Source organism: Cherax quadricarinatus, chromosome 33 (genome assembly GCF_038502225.1).
Source record: "Cherax quadricarinatus isolate ZL_2023a chromosome 33, ASM3850222v1, whole genome shotgun sequence".
Taxonomy (NCBI): domain Eukaryota; kingdom Metazoa; phylum Arthropoda; class Malacostraca; order Decapoda; family Parastacidae; genus Cherax; species Cherax quadricarinatus.
In genome coordinates, this window is record NC_091324.1 from 29,404,148 (window position 1) to 29,421,506 (window position 17,359).

Consider the following 17,359-nt stretch of genomic DNA (forward strand, 5'->3'; position numbering starts at 1 on the left):
CAACGTTAATATATCCACTGCAATTTGTGTGTAACACGTTCGCTTGAGTAAGAGAATGTTCTTTAAGTCATCATGAGTCACCAGGTATGAGGGTACAACCACTCACTTTTGGGCAGTGATGTGCAGCGTTAAACCCGTGTGGTCCATTCAGCGCAGGGAGCTCTGGAAACTCTATCCTCCGTCCAGTAAGTCAGAGACAGGCACTGCCTGCCTCTCCTTCCCATTTTAAGCAGAGTTTACTAACTTGATTTATAAAACAACGATCATTTGTCAGAATAAGCAGAGTGTAAATAAGCAGAAGTCAAATAAGCAGAAAATAAATAAGCAGATTTTTTTTTTTGCTGCAGTACCTCGACAATCGTTAATTGACATAGATTTGGTTGGCTTAAGTTAAATTAATGTAGGTCAAAGTAAGTTAAGTATAAGTTAGGTTAAGGTAGGTTAATATGACTGCGGTTAGGTTAACGCAGGTTAAACATGGCTGCGATTAAGATACGTTAATATAGGTTAAAGTATGTTAATTCAGGTTTGCTTTCTCAGCTACATCTGGACCTCACACAGCTGTCTGGATCATTAACGTTCACCTACATGTTTACCTACCTAGAGCCCTGGAGCTAATTACGGGGGAAAACGCCCCCTTGGCCTGGTCCCAGACCAGACCTGCCAGTGGATGACTTCAAGCTTGTTGTCATTTATAAGATAGATATTAATTTGTGTGTGTAAGCCTTTCACTGTATAAACTGTGAGATACACCGCTCGTTGTATAGACGGCGAGATACACCGCTCACTGTATACACAGGTGTTGAGAGTATATTAAATCCCCCGGGGATACTAACCGGAGAGAAAATACGGATAGTCAGCACCAGGACCCTAGGTGGTCATTATCACTTGGTGAGTGGGCGGCGTAGTGAGTGGGTGGGCAGCGTAGGTGAGTGGGCCACGTAATGGGCTAGAAGGTGGGAGTTGTGGGTTGTGGGCACAGTGGGTGTTATGGTGACGTAATATGCGGTGAGGCTGACATAGTGGGAGGTCTTGTGGGCACAGCAGGTGTAATGGGTAGGATGACAGCGGCCAGGGTGGTTATTACGCCCACGGGCGGTAATGTTACCCTGGGTGGCCGCTCGCCTTCTCTAACCTCTGTGATACTACCCAGGGTAGGTAGGGCAAGAAATACTCAGAGATCAGAGCCAGCCTCAACGTGTACATATATATATTCTGCAGAAATTGCGAACAAGCGACACAAGATACAAACGTGATTCCTGTCATCGTATTTGCTTGGACCTCCTCTGCTTGTTTCCAACTTTGCAAGCTTATGATAATGTGTTGATTGCAACATGAAAGGCGTACAGCTGAGCTATCATTTAACTCCCCCCTTGGTTGTTTTTTACACACACACACACACACACACACACACACACACACACACACACACACACACACACACATATATATATATATATATATATATATATATATATATATATATATATATATATATATATATATATATATATATATATATATATATATATATATATATATATGTCGTGCCGAATATGTAAAACTGGTCAATTAGCAAGAACTCATATAAAATTAAATCCTTTCTAAAATTTTCTCTTATAGGTTTAAAGATATATTTTTTTCATTAATGTTAATGTATAAATATTTTATTTTGCACCAAAAGGAACTTAGAAAACTTACCTAACCTTATTATAACAAGAACAATTTATTTTAGCATAACCCAACTAAATATATTTTAGATTTGTTTACAATAATTTAATACTAAACAAAAACAGTGAAATATATTTTTTTCGTTAGGTTCAGAATGATTTTGGCGAAATTATTGCATACACAAATTTTCACTTGTCCTATATGGCAAGATGAGCGTTGCTATTTAAGCCAAGATCGCAAGTTCTGCCTATTCGGCACGACATATTATATATATATATATATATATATATATATATATATATATATATATATATATATATATATATATATATATATATATATATATATATAAGAACATAAGAACATAAGAACGAAGGAACACTGCAGAAGGCCCACTGGCCCATGCGAGGCAGGTCCAAGTCTCCTACCGGCTTAAGCCAATGCACCCAACCTAGTCAGGTCAGGTCACATTGACCTAAGGGAGGAACACAGCAACCGACCTGTTAGCACAAGCTATCAGGTCTAACTCACACCCACCCACATCTACTCATGTATTTATCCAACCTATTTTTAAAGCTACACAACGTTCTGGCCTCTATAACGGTACTTGGGAGTCTGTTCCACTCATCCACAACTCTATTACCAAACCAGTACTTTCCTATATCCTTCCTGAATCTGAATTTTTCCAACTTAAAACCATTGCTGCGAGTCCTGTCTAGGCTAGATATTTTCAGCACACTATTTACATCCCCTTTATTTATTCCTGTCTTCCATTTATACACCTCAATCATATCCCCCCTAATTCTACGTCTTTCTAGAGAGTGCAGTTTCAGGGCCCTTAGTCTATCCTCATAGGGAAGGTTTCTGATACATGGGATCATCTTTGTCATCCTCCTTTGTACATTTTCCAGAGAATTTATATCCATTCTGTAATACGGTGACCAAAACTGTGCAGCATAATCTAAATGAGGCCTAACATATATATATATATATATATATATATATATATATATATATATATATATATATATATATATATGTGGTGTGTGTGTGTGTGTACTCGCCTAGTTGAGGTTGCGGGGGTCGAGTCCGAGCTCCTGTGTGTGTGTGTGTGTGTGTGTGTATGTTTTGCCGAAAAGGTAAAACTTACGATTTTAGTTTAAATAGCAACGCTCTTCTTGCCGATTAAGGCAAGTGAAAATTTATGTATGCAATAATTTTGCAAAAATCATTCTGAACCTAACTAGAAAAATATATTTTGTGTTTATTATCAAATTATTGTAACCTTATCTAAAATATATTTAGCTGGATTAAGCTAAATTAAATTGCGCTTGTTATAATAAGGTTAGGTAAGTTTTCTAAGGTTCTTTAAAAAAGTATTTTAAACGTATAAAAGAAAATTTTAGAATGGACATAATTGACCAGTTTTACCTATTCGGCACGACATATATATGGTATATACATTGTGTGGGTATTATTATTTACGTCTAATTGTTTTTTTCACTTTCATTACGTCAAGTTTATCAAGATTAAGTGAGGTTGCCTAGCTAGTGTTGTTACCTCACTGCACAATGGACGCGGTGATTTGCATTGAATCTCCAGTGTGTATGTTTGTGTGATGACCGTTCACATAGCATGGTAATGTAACACTCTATATGGTGAGAGAGATACTCTAAATGCTGGAGCCATGTCCGTTTCCGCAGCACCTTGCTCGTCACTGACACAAAGCTTCGCTATCACCTAACTTCAGTGTACCTGAAGCAGAGGAAGATTGTGTGTGTGTGTGTGTGTGTTTGTGTGTGTGTGTGTGTGTGTGTGCTTATCTATCTGTGGTTGCAGGGATCGAGTCACAGCTCGAGGCTCCGCCTCTTCGCTGGTCTTTACTAGGTCCACACTCTCCCTGCTCCATGAGCTTTATCATACCGCTTCTTAAAGCTATGTATGGATCCTGCCTCCACTACATCACTCTCCAGACTCTTCCACTTCCTAACAACTCTATGACTGAAGAAGTACTTCCTAACATCCCTGTGACTCACGTGTGTGTGTGTGTGTGTGAGAGAAAGAGAGAGAGAGAGAGAGAGAGAGAGAGAGAGAGAGAGAGAATACACGCAGACAAACGTTTTGCTTGCCGCCAGCATTGTTTATTCTCACAACTCTGCCTTCTGACCTCTCTGTTTACTAATATAAAACAGTTCTTGTATTTTTTGTGTGATATACCGCTGTATTTATTCTCCAGTAATGTGAAGACGAGATACTTGGCCAAAAATACTGTTTACAAAAGCAAATTATATGCTTACCTCTAAGAATAAACAAAAGAATGAACGAGGACTCGAACCGCAGTCACATAGGTAAATCTAACTTGATAGTATGCTAACAACAACATCAATAACCCTCGCTTATGAGTAGAAAATTTTAGGCGGCTTTTCGATCTGTCCTTGACCATTATCAAGCTCACGACGGAGAAACCTGGAAGAAAGCTAGAAGGCAGGTCGGAAAAAAAAGGAAAGGAGGGGGGGATAAAGGTAGAAGCAGGTCAAGGGACAAAAAATACCAGAAAATATGGAGGTGAGCAGTAGTAGTAGGAATAGTAGTGGTAGTGGTAAATAGTAGTAGTAGTAGTAGTAGTAGTAGTAGTAGTAGCAGTAGCAGAAGTAGCAGCAGCATACAACGAGTGAACCAGTGTTCTGGGTCGTTCACACTCAAGGCAGAAGAATAGAAACCCTCTCTCTTGTTTTGGATTTCGTTTCTTCTCTGCCTTGGGTGTTCTGTCCACTCCCCCCCCCCTCCTGTGTTTTTGGTCTTACCCCTTGTGGGTCCTGAGCTCTTCTGCAGTAATCCTCTTTCTTGGTTTTTGACTGACCCCCCACCACCACAACTACTTCTGTTTCCTTTCTTACTACCTGTGGCCCCTACCTTCACTCTTCGCTTTCCCTTTCTATTCTTGTCCCACCAACCAATCTCTCTACTTTATACTACCACTACTACGTCCACCACCTGCCTTACCACTACCACTACTATTCCCAATTCTCTTGTCCCGTCCCTGCCAGCTGGCCTATATTTGTGATGAATGGTTTCGAAAACCGACAAGTTGAAGAATTGAGACACTTATGCAACATATGGGAATCTTTACTGAAGAAACGTTTCGCCACACAGCGGCTTCATCAGTCCAATACAAAGTAGAAATGAGTAAGGAGAGGAGGAGTTTGAGGTAATCAGTCCCTCAGCCTGGAGTCGATGTGTTCAGTCGATCACTCTTGTAGGAAGTACAGCATAGGGCCAGAGAGGTGGCTTATATAGTGAAGTCAGGTGAGTCGAAGCAGGAGGAGGCGGGATAACAGTGGGAACTTCTACTAGTGTAAGTAGGTCGTCGTCCAAAGGTTGGACAAGCGTTGAAGAAGTCTTTGTACCAAGATCCCATGATGTTGCAGTGTCTGACATTTCGGATGAATGGTTTTGAAAACCGACTCACCTTACTGCAGTATATAAGCCACCTCTCTGGCCCTATGCTGTACTTCCTACAAGAATGATGGACTGAACACATCGATTCCAGGTTGAGGGACTCATTATCTCAATCTCCTCCTCTCCTTACCCATTTCTACTTTGTATTGGACTGATGAAGCCACTGTGTGGCGAAACGTTTCTTCAATAAAGATTCCCATATGTTGCATAAGTGTCTCAATTCTTGGCCTATATTTACTGGCCCCATCTCTCTTTTCTGTTAGTGTGACTTTGTAAACGGTCTAAGTCGGACGGAAACGTCGTCTTACGCTCCTATGTGCCGGTTATTTGTGTATTGTTCCAGTCACGGTATTGTGCCTTATTGTTATTTAACCCGCACATAGGACTATGAAACTTACGACGGCGTCGGTCCTGTGTGCCGGTTGTTTATATATTATTCCAGTCAGGGTATTGATCATTTTTATTCTTTAGTAATCATTCTTGGTGGAACTATTGTGCCGTTGCTCACACCTTGTAGCAAACAGTCACGCATCTACTAATCAAGGCATTCAAGGAAACGTTTTTGCAACAAGTGGGTTTCTGCAGTGTGGAAACGTTTCACAAGTGGTTTCTGCAGTGTAAACAGAACCGGAGAAACTACTCGTAATGTTTCCTTAATAAATGTCTTGATTACCGAACACGTTTCTCTCATCTGGGTGATCATTCTTGGTGCCTCACTGCTGGACTGGTGTGGTCTACCTACCAACCTGGAGGGTATTCCGGGGGTCAACGCTCCCGAGGCTCAGTCCTTGACCAGGCCTCCCGGTGGACCAGGGTCAGATCAGGCTGTTACTGCTGGCCGCACGTGGTCCAACGTACGAACCACAGCCCGGGTAATCGGGCACTGACTTCAGATATCTGACCGGCTCTCTCTTGAAGGGAGCCAGAGATCTGTTGGTACAGTCTGGGCCCCGCACACCTGTAAGAAACATCAACTAGTTCTTCACAGCACGCAACAATTCTTCCATTTTTGTCTTTACCTCAGTCTCTCTAGCTTCTTAAAACCCACTAATGGTCTGCCATCACGTCGGGCATTAGTCTTGTTCATCCATTAACAGGAGTTTGGGTCTTCATCACCTTCAAACTTTTTACCCGGTTAAAAGCACCATTGATAATGATATATATGTTTGTACTCTGCAGCGAGTGAACCTCCCCTGCCCTTCTCTTCTCGTTGTTGTCTAGCTCCACCTTGCAGACGATAATTATCTGGTCATTGGCTGTATCAAGAGGAATGTTGTACCGAGACAGTAACATTCACTTGATTATAATGTTGTGGATATGCGTTACTCCTTTCCTGCAGTATGTGCTGGTGTAATGTTAGCTACAAAATATATTTTGGCATCTCTTGCCAGAACTTTCAAGCTTTTTTCCTCCTAAAACTCCACTTCTGACAACATTCTTGTGTGACCAGCACTTAAAGAGAGTCTAGTGAACCAAACACTTCTATTGTCATTACCAGTAACACATTATCTATAATGTTCTGTGGAGTTAGAATGTTTATTTTGCTTATCTCAGAGACATTCATCTCTGACGAAGAGATCCATCAGCACTGCTTCTGGGACTTTTATTAATTTTGCAGACTGGTGTTTGACCAGCGTCTTCTGTAACGTAACATTCCAATAAAGACATGTTTCTATATAACTGGGATTGTCTGTGTACCGCCGCTTTCCATATAGCTGGGATTGTCTGTGTACCGCCTCTCTTTCTATATAACTGGGATTGTCCGTGTACCGCCTCTTTCTATGTAGTTGGGATTGTATGTGTACCACCTCTTTCTATATAGCTGGGATTGTCTGTGTACCACCCCTTTCTATATAGCTGGGATTGTCTGTGTACAGCCTCTCTTTCTATATAGCTGGGATTGTCTGTGTACCGCCTCTTACTATATAACTTGGATTGTCTGTGTACCGCCTCTTATTATATAACTGGGATTGTCTGTGTACTGCCTCTTATTATATAGCTGGGATTGTCTGTGTACCGCCTCTTTCTATATAGCTGGGATTGTCTGTGTACCGCCTCTTTCTATATAGCTGGGATTGTCTGTGTACCGCCTCTCTTTCTATATAGCTGGGATTGTCTGTGTACCGCCTCTTTCTATATAGTTGGGATTGTCTGTGTACCGCCTCTTACTATATAACTTGGATTGTCTGTGTACCACCTCTTTCTATATAGCTGGGATTGTCTGTGTACTGCCTCTCTTTTTATATAGCTGGGATTGTCTGTGTACCGCCTCTTACTATATAGCTGGGATTGTCTGTGTACCGCCTCTTACTATATAACTTGGATTGTCTGTGTACCGCCTCTTACTATATAGCTGGGATTGTCTGTGTACCGCCTCTTACTATATAGCTGGGATTGTCTGTGTACCGCCTCTTTCTATATAGCTGAGATTGTCTGTGTACCGCCTCTTTCTATATAGCTGAGATTGTCTGTGTACCGCCTCTTTCTATATAGCTGAGATTGTCTGTGTACCGCCTCTTTCTATATAACTGGTACTGTCTGTGTACCGCCTCTTACTATATAACTGGTACTGTGTACCACCTCTTACTATATAACTGGTACTGTCTGTGTACCACCTCTTACTATATAACTGGTACTGTCTGTGTACCACCTCTTAGTATATAACTGGTACTGTCTGTGTACCGCCTCTTACTATATAACTGGTACTGTCTGTGTACCACCTCTTACTATATAACTGGTACTGTGTACCACCTCTTACTATATAACTGGTACTGTCTGTGTACCACCTCTTACTATATAACTGGTACTGTCTGTGTACCACCTCTTACTATATAACTGGTACTGTGTACCACCTCTTACTATATAACTGGTACTGTCTGTGTACCACCTCTTACTATATAACTGGTACTGTCTGTGTACCACCTCTTACTATATAACTGGTACTGTGTACCACCTCTTACTATATAACTGGTACTGTCTGTGTACCGCCTCTTACTATATAACTGGTACTGTCTGTGTACCACCTCTTACTATATAACTGGTACTGTGTACCACCTCTTACTATATAACTGGTACTGTCTGTGTACCACCTCTTACTATATAACTGGTACTGTCTGTGTACCACCTCTTACTATATAACTGGTACTGTCTGTGTACCACCTCTTACTATATAACTGGTACTGTCTGTGTACCACCTCTTACTATATAACTGGTACTGTGTACCACCTCTTACTATATAACTGGTACTGTCTGTGTACCGCCTCTTACTATATAACTGGTACTGTCTGTGTACCACCTCTTACTATATAACTGGTACTGTGTACCACCTCTTACTATATAACTGGTACTGTCTGTGTACCACCTCTTACTATATAACTGGTACTGTCTGTGTACCGCCTCTTACTATATAACTGGTACTGTGTACCACCTCTTACTATATAACTGGTACTGTCTGTGTACCGCCTCTTACTATATAACTGGTACTGTCTGTGTACCACCTCTTACTATATAACTGGTACTGTGTACCACCTCTTACTATATAACTGGTACTGTCTGTGTACCACCTCTTACTATATAACTGGTACTGTCTGTGTACCACCTCTTACTATATAACTGGTACTGTCTGTGTACCACCTCTTACTATATAACTGGTACTGTCTGTGTACCACCTCTTACTATATAACTGGTACTGTGTACCACCTCTTACTATATAACTGGTACTGTCTGTGTACCGCCTCTTACTATATAACTGGTACTGTCTGTGTACCACCTCTTACTATATAACTGGTACTGTGTACCACCTCTTACTATATAACTGGTACTGTCTGTGTACCACCTCTTACTATATAACTGGTACTGTCTGTGTACCGCCTCTTACTATATAACTGGTACTGTGTACCACCTCTTACTATATAACTGGTACTGTCTGTGTACCGCCTCTTACTATATAACTGGTACTGTCTGTGTACCACCTCTTACTATATAACTGGTACTGTGTACCACCTCTTACTATATAACTGGTACTGTCTGTGTACCACCTCTTACTATATAACTGGTACTGTCTGTGTACCACCTCTTACTATATAACTGGTACTGTCTGTGTACCACCTCTTACTATATAACTGGTACTGTCTGTGTACCACCTCTTACTATATAACTGGTACTGTCTGTGTACCACCTCGTACTATATAACTGGTACTGTCTGTGTACCGCCTCGTCAGTAAGAACATCAGTTTGCGGCTGCAGTTCTGCACATTATCTCCTCTGATTATTTTACTAGCATAAATAATAACAATTGACTGACAGATTCTAAATGTGGAAACTGGCCAAAGTTTTTATGAATTTCTTAAACATAGAACTGCGTCGCTGGTCGTTCACTCTCAGACATTTCAATAACACTGGTCGTTCACTCTCAGACGTTTTAGTAACACTGATCGTTCACTCTCAGACGTTTCAGTAACACACTGATCGTTCACTCTCAGACATTTCAATAACACTGATCGTTCACCCTCAGACATTTCAGTAACCCGCTGATCGTTCACTCTCAGCCTGAATTACAATGCCACTATATAGAGGCGCACTGGCTTCTCCAGTTTCTTAAGAATTTCGTCTCATTATCCTAGCTTCAGACCATCATAGTATCATAAACATCCTGCTGGTCATCATAAGTTGCTCACACACCTAACATGACTTCTGTTCTCCGAACACCTCTTAACGTGTGGCTCCGGCCGCACCTCTACTCGTGTATACTCTCCTCGGGTTATACACTCGTGTGTATGCTTGCAGCATACTGCTTATATATACTCCACACAGTGTCTTGTGTATGCTATATCCTTGGCGTACACTCTCCAGGTCATACGTTGTTATGCATGCTTGGTATATCTTTTGTGAATGGTGACGCCGCCCACATCTTAACCTAACCGCCACCCACACCTTAACCCCCCCGCCCACATTCCCTTCCCCACCCGTACTCCCACCCTGGCCCCCTCTTGTGTCACCCCATCCCCTCGATCTTCCACCCGCGCACACTGACTTCACAAGAGGGGTGGGGAGTAGCGATGTACTGTTAAACCGAATTAATTCATTATCGGGAATGCAGACCTAGCAGGCTGTCCCTGTACGCTTTATGCGTATTCTAACCAACGTTATGAATGAGCGAATTTCCATTAGGATTCACTACCCATGCGTTAACGACCTGGATATTTTGTTTAAATGGGAGAGGAACCCCCCAGGCGTGGTACTGTGGGTGAGGACTCCCACAGTATGATGCTGTGGGTGAGGACTCCCACAGTATGATACTGTGGGTGAGGACTCCCACAGTATAATACTGTGGGTGAGGACTCCCACAGTATGATGCTGTGGGTGTTGGACTCCCACAGTATAATGCTGTGGGTGGACTCCCACAGTATAATGCTGTGGGTGGTGGACTCCCACAGTATGATACTGTGGGTGAGGACTCCCACAGTATGATGCTGTGGGTGTTGGACTCCCACAGTATAATGCTGTGGGTGTTGGACTCCCACAGTATAATGCTGTGGGTGGTGGACTCCCACGGTATGATACTGTGGGCGAGGACTCCCACAGTATGATACTGTGGGTGAGGACACCCACAGTATGATACTGTGGGTGAGGACTCCCATAGTATGATACTGTGGGTTACCTGGAGGTTATTCCGGGGATCAACGCCCCCGCGGCCCGGTCCATGACCAGGCCTCTCGATGGATCAGGGCCTGATCAACTAGGCTGTTACTGCTGGCCGCACGCAGTCCAACGTACGAGCCACAGCCCGGCTGATCCGGCACTGACTTTAGGTATCTGTCCAGCTCTCTCTTGAAGGCAGCCAGGGGTTTATTGGCAATTCCCCTAATGCTTGATGGGAGGCTGTTGAACAGTTTTGGGCCCCGGACACTTATGGTGTTTTCTCTTAGTGTACCAATGGCGCCCCTACTTTTTATTGGGGGCATTTTGCATCGCCTGCCCAGTCTTTTACTTTCGTAGGGAGTGATTTCTGTGTGCAGATTTGGGACCATTCCTTCCAAGATTTTCCAAGTGTAGATTATGATATATCTCTCCCTCCTGCGTTCCAACGAGTACAAGTCAAGTGCTTCCAAGCGTTCCCAGTAGTTAAGGTGCTTGACAGAACTTATACGTGCAGTAAAGGATCTCTGTACACTCTCTAGATCTGCGATTTCACCTGCTTTGAATGGAGATGTTAATGTACAGCAGTATTCCAGCCTAGAGAGAGTGAGGACTCCCACAGTATAATACTGTGGGCGAAGGACTCGCACAGTATGATCCTGTTTTTTCAACAATAATTAGTTTTTGGAGTGTTTAACCTGATAAAGACAGCTATGGAAAGCAGGAACAAGCTGGCCACCACGACCAGTGTTGTATTCAATACACGAGTATTGAGTGAACGTTGTTGTGAGGGCGAGTGAGTGAACTCTTGCTACTCTGCTACTCTGCTGCTCTCTACCTCCCGGCGGCAAGACGTGCTCCGAATAATTTGGTTACTGCTGGAACACTAAGACAATACCATCACACACATACACACACACACACACAAGAGGCGGGGCCAGGAGCTATGAATCGACCCCTGCAACCACAATTAGGTGAGTACACACACACTCGCACGTGCACAACAAAACTAATTGATATCACTCGCAGCATGAACGTAAGGGAACGTGAGGGAATGTAAAGGAATGTGAGGGGTCGTGAGCGAACGTGAGGGGTCGTGAGTGAACGTGAGAAGGCGTGAGGGGTTGTCAGAGGTCATGCTGGAAGTTATTGAGTTTGGTGGGCATTGGTTACATCCCTCCCCCCACCCCTCTATCACTCCTGCTAAATTTCCTGCCCTTTTTTCACGTGACCTGTGACTTCCCCCACCAGCAAGGGCAAGGGGGGAGTGTATAAAGCCGAGAACGTCAGCCCCTTCACGGTTAAAGAAGCTATCAGCAAAGTCAGCGAACTTTATAAGTCTTTATTTTACACTTCCTCTATTTGTGATGGCCAGGTCGACACGCTCCAGGTAGGTTACTGCCACCGTAATCTGTGTTACGCTAGCGGAGTAACGGTCTCAAGGATTATCCTGAAGCAGTGTGACGCTTAGAGAGGCGTAATGCAAGTGTTTCTCTTAAGCAGTGTGACGCTTAGAGGCGTAATGCAGGTGTTTCTCTGAAGTAGTGTGACGCTTAGAGAACCATAACACAGGTATTACCATGAAGCATTGTGACGCTCAGAGAGGTTGGAGGGGTCGAGTCACAGCTCCTGCTGAGACGATTGCTCTATCAAGACTGCACGGGCCACTTACATCAGTGTCCTTGGAAAGTGGTAGGCTTGGTTCAGCTACAGAGGAGTAGCAACAAGCTATGCATGTGTCATGTTATCGTGACACATGAGTGTTGCACATGTGTCATATTTATCAACCTTCGTTGAACACTCCTCGTTGAGCTCTCGTTCCTGACGAATCGTTGGTATGAAACGATTTTATATACACCGAGGCAACATGCATCTCATTTTGTTTGCTGACAGGTGATCCTGGTCTCTGTGCGTCTTGTGGTCTACTGCTGCGTTGTGTATTGTTACTGTGGCCTTGACTTTACCCAACTGTTTTTTTTTATAATCATTGAGGTGCTTGCCAGAACTAAACCCGTAGGGGTCGTACAGTGTCTGGAGAAATAGGAGTCAGATTTGATCTAAGAAAATAATAATAATAATAATAATAATAATAATAATAATAATAATAATAATAATAATAATAATAATAATAATAATATCTTTATTTACTACAAGTGCATGTACAAGGTATACAGTCCTAGCTGACATCAATGACATTATGCTGAGCATTTCGGGCAAATTAGATTATTGTCCCAGGATGCGACCCACACCAGTCGACTAACACCCAGGTACCCATTTTAGACTGATGGGTGAACAGGGGCAGCAGATGTCTTACGGAAACACGTCCCTAGTGTTTTCCAGCCGTACCAGAGACAGGGAAGATAAGTCCTTGGATCATGAGCCTATCACCAGCATCAAGGTAGATTTGTTGAGGGGCTTTCAAGGTATTGATCTCCAAGGCGTGTTTCCTTAAGATACCTGCCGTCCCTGTTCGCCTAGCAGTAAGTAGGTACCTGGGTGTTAGTCGACTAGTGTGGGTCGCATCCTGGGGACAATATTAACCTAATTTACCTGAAATGCTCTGCATAACAAGGGACTTTTTATTAGTATGTCATTGATGTCAGCAAGGACTATATATGTTCTACGTGCACTTGTAGAAGTATAGATTATTATTATTATTTTGGGAGGGTTAATCCATAGCTACTTTTTAGGGAGTTGAACTTCAGCTTATATTGCACTTGAGAGTGTGTAGTCTCAGTTGTTTCTTGTGTGGGCTGAGGTAGAGGGGGGTGAGTTTAAGGGATACGGGGATCGTGGGATCGTGCAGTGACAGACAGACATGTAGTTATATGACTCTACAACCCGTTGAGATCACAAATTGTACACGATACCTTACAATCACACTACGTGTGTGGGGTTATACCCCCACCTTTATGACTCCTAATTAAAACTGACATATTTTTGTGCACAAAAACGGTAAAATAAATTAATGGTGTGTGCCACGGTGATAATCATGCATCGAACTCTTGTCTCCTGCTGTGTATTTAAATTAAACGAGACCCCCCACTAGGGTTTATGCATGTTGGTTTTCTTACTACATTACCTAACACGTTTTCTTTGTTTGCAGTGTGGGTATACTGCGCTGCAGCGGGCCGCCTGCGAGGGTCACATCGAAATTGTCCGTCAGCTCATTAAACACAACGCTAACGTCGACCATCAGGATGACCAGGTTTGTAGCCGCTAAATTCTCTTATTTTATTAACATCAACAGTCACAAAACATATATGTGTTTTGTGCTTTTTATGGAAATAAGTCACTTTGACTTTTTTTTGGGTTATCCTTGGTCATTTACACTATCTTTGATACTTGTACTTACGTGTCTAAATAAACTTACATACTAATTGTGGGTAGTTAAAATAATGGTAATTATTTTATTTAATAATAAGTTAATTCTGTACCCAAATTCAAATCATATATTTTCAAAACATTATACTTGGTTATGATTTTTGAAAAATAAAACCATAGGATGCACAGAATTTACTCTATGTATGTAACTTTATAGCAATATTACTTTTTTTCTTATAACTGAAAACAGTCCTCTATACAACTGTGTTCATGCAACTGTATGTTGTTATTTATGTTACCCTACTGTATGTGCATCATTCTTATATACATGTGTGTCCTCAGCACGGGAACACTGCACTGCACGAGGCAGCCTGGAAGGGCTACAGTCACACTGCCGAGGCGCTGGTCAGGGCCAAGGTTAACGTCTACATCAAGAACAAGGGAGGGTTTGCCCCACTCCACCTGGCCTGCCAGAACGGTCACAACCAGACCTGCAGGGTCCTCCTCCTGGCAGGCTGCAAACCTGACATCAAGAACAACGTGAGTTACACCCGCTACTTGCTCCTCACCTGGAGTAAGGGATAAAATTAATTAATTGGTTTTTAGTTGTGATGGAGGGAAGGCAGTAGATCACGTTAGTGTTAGTTGATGCGATGTATAATGGAAAGCAGAAAGAGAAGGGATGGAGGGAAGGACAAAGAAAGGGAAGAAGGAAGTAACTTTTCTGGAGGAAAAAAAATGATTCTGAGTATAAGCGTGTGTGTATAGAAGAGAGAGCCAAGATTGCTGACTAAACGTGGTTATTATTTACCCCCTCCTTGTGTCTGACAGTATGGTGACACTCCCCTACACACCGCTGCACGCTATGGCCACGCTGGTGTCACCCGCATACTACTCTCTGCCAGGATACACGTCGGCGAGATGAACAAGGTCAGGATAACTCTCTCTCTCTCTCTCTCTCTCTCTCTCTCTCTCTCTCTCTCTCTCTCTCTCTCTCTCTCTCTCTCTCTCTCTCTCTCTCTCTCTCTCTATTCTCATTTATCACCGGTTTTAAAGCTCACTCTCACTCCTTCATCTCTCGCACATTTGATTCATGATGTTCCTCATGTTTACGTCTTAGTAACTTGTCTTTCCCCAGACACACCTCACTGTGTGATATATTGTTAAACAATAAATGTTTATTAATTTATGTTGATGTGAGACTAAAGTTGTGTTGTTGTTGTCAGAATGGAGACACGGCCCTGCATATTGCTGCCGCCATGGGCAGGAGGAAGCTCACCAAGATACTGCTAGAGTCTGGTGCCGACCAGCACATTAAGAACAAGGTAGGGAGAGTCTGGTGCCGACCAGCACATTAAGAACAAGGTAGGGAGAGTCTGGTGCCGACCAGCACATTAAGAACAAGGTAGGGAGAGTCTGGTGCCGACCAGCACATTAAGAACAAGGTAGGGAGAGTCTGGTGCCGACCAGCACATTAAGAACAAGGTAGGGAGAGTCTGGTGCCGACCAGCACATTAAGAACAAGGTAGGGAGAGTCTGGTGCCGACCAGCACATTAAGAACAAGGTAGGGAGAGTCTGGTGTTGACAAACACATTAAGAACAGGGTAGGGAGAGTCACCTTCAGCATCCTTCCATCATCACTGCTGTGTTTCTTCTTCCATCCTCACCTCTATCTTCAGTTCTCCTGTCCTTCCATCTCCATCATTATCTCCCATCCATCATCATTCCATTCCTTCCACCCCTTAAGTCTGAAATGTAGATTTCTTAAATAGAATAATAATTTTAATGACATTATTATTATTATTATTATTATTATTATTATTATTATTATTATTATTATTATTATTATTATTAACAATGATATTAAAATTCATTAAACAGCAAAGTTATATAATTATCAGTAGCACGTTAATAACAACTAGAATAGAGACATTAATAACAATGTTTGGTGATAGCAAAATGAGGCGCCTGGAGACATCGCCAGGCGCAAGGAGTTCGGCCAGATCCTGGAGATCCTCAGGAATCCGCCACCCGTGGTCTCTCCTGAGGAGCGACTCCGCAGAGAACAGGAGCAGAAGAAGAAGGAAGCGAAGGAGGCCAAGAACAAGGGCGCATCGGGAAAGGGGACGGGAAAAGGAGACAAGAAGAGAGGGAAGACTAACGACAGTGGAACCTCGAGTAAGGACAGCAGCACCAGAGCCAAAGAGAAGAAGAAAGTAAGGGTCTGTGTGTTGCATTTATTTCTGACCAGACGGTAGTAGTAGTAGTAGAAGTAGTAGTAGAAATAGTAGTAATAGTAGTACTAGTAGTACTAGTGGTAGTTGTAGTAGTATTAGTAGTAGTGGTAGTAGTAGTTTCAAATTCTGGTGAAATAAAAATAAATTTAGCAATATCATTGTACATGTCACCTTCAGTTATAATGTCTAAACTCCTGAATCCACCAACACTCAGCTTCATACACCTCCACACACAGCATAGCACACCTACCCTCGTACACTCCCACATATAACAGCATCAACACCCACCCTCATACATATACTCCCACATACAACGTACTACCAACATACCCTCTAAGCTTCACTATAATAGAGAATGTGATTCCCGTAGCACAAGTCTGAACACAAGGAGAAGAGACGAGGGAAGCAAGTACAGTGGTCACCCTACGGTTGTCAGTACTACCCACCAACCAACGTCCAGGAGCTCACTACCCCCAACATCGACTCCCTTCCCAAGGACCCGCTCTCCAAGGGCGAGCAATACTTCATCGACCTCGCCGGCAACATCAAAAAAGTAAGCTTCCCTAGAATTCTCAGTTAAACAACAGTTTGGAACCGAATGCAGAACGACATCCTTCTCTGTATACCTTTGCCTGTGTGATGGAATATAAGAGGGAAACTTCCAGCTGTCGCACTCATTATGTAGCTATATAGAATAGGGTAGCAGAATATTGCTGATGTATCCAATTGTGCTAAATTAAAAAAAAAGGATGGTCTGACTAATGCATTGTGGCATCCGCCATTACTGGAATTAGATGAGCACGTTAGGTGGTACTTGCTTTGCTATTACTGAACGAAGTATCAAGCCTTCACCACTTCTTGTGTTGAATGATCAATGCGGCTTTATTAAGTTATTTTTTTTACTTAAGGGTCCCGTGGGAGTGGGCTACACCTGCTACTGCGCCCCCTTCTTCAAGAATGTAGAGGATAAGCTGGAGAAGGACAAAGTGGCCCTCATGGACCACATCGACGCTGCCCACGACAAACTCGA

The 17,359-nt window shown here is 42.8% G+C and overlaps 1 protein-coding gene across 4 annotated transcripts in view; it reads left to right on the top strand.

Moving 5' to 3' along the window:
• Positions 1-17,359, top strand: part of dgo (ankyrin repeat domain containing protein 6 diego) — a 325,069-nt gene that overhangs the window by 297,596 nt on the left and 10,114 nt on the right. For all 4 annotated transcript variants that reach the window (XR_011392731.1, XM_070090997.1, XM_070090996.1 and 1 more), the window contains 7 exons: positions 13,874-13,975; positions 14,434-14,631; positions 14,923-15,021; positions 15,318-15,416; positions 16,048-16,308; positions 16,700-16,882; positions 17,238-17,359. The exon at positions 17,238-17,359 is cut by the window's right edge and continues 73 nt beyond it. Coding sequence is in view for 3 of the 4 variants with exons in the window: in XM_070090997.1 (XP_069947098.1) it covers positions 13,874-13,975; positions 14,434-14,631; positions 14,923-15,021; positions 15,318-15,416; positions 16,048-16,308; positions 16,700-16,882; positions 17,238-17,359 (1,064 nt within the window). In the remaining variant the exon portion in view is untranslated. The remainder of the gene's footprint in view (positions 1-13,873; positions 13,976-14,433; positions 14,632-14,922; positions 15,022-15,317; positions 15,417-16,047; positions 16,309-16,699; positions 16,883-17,237) is intronic.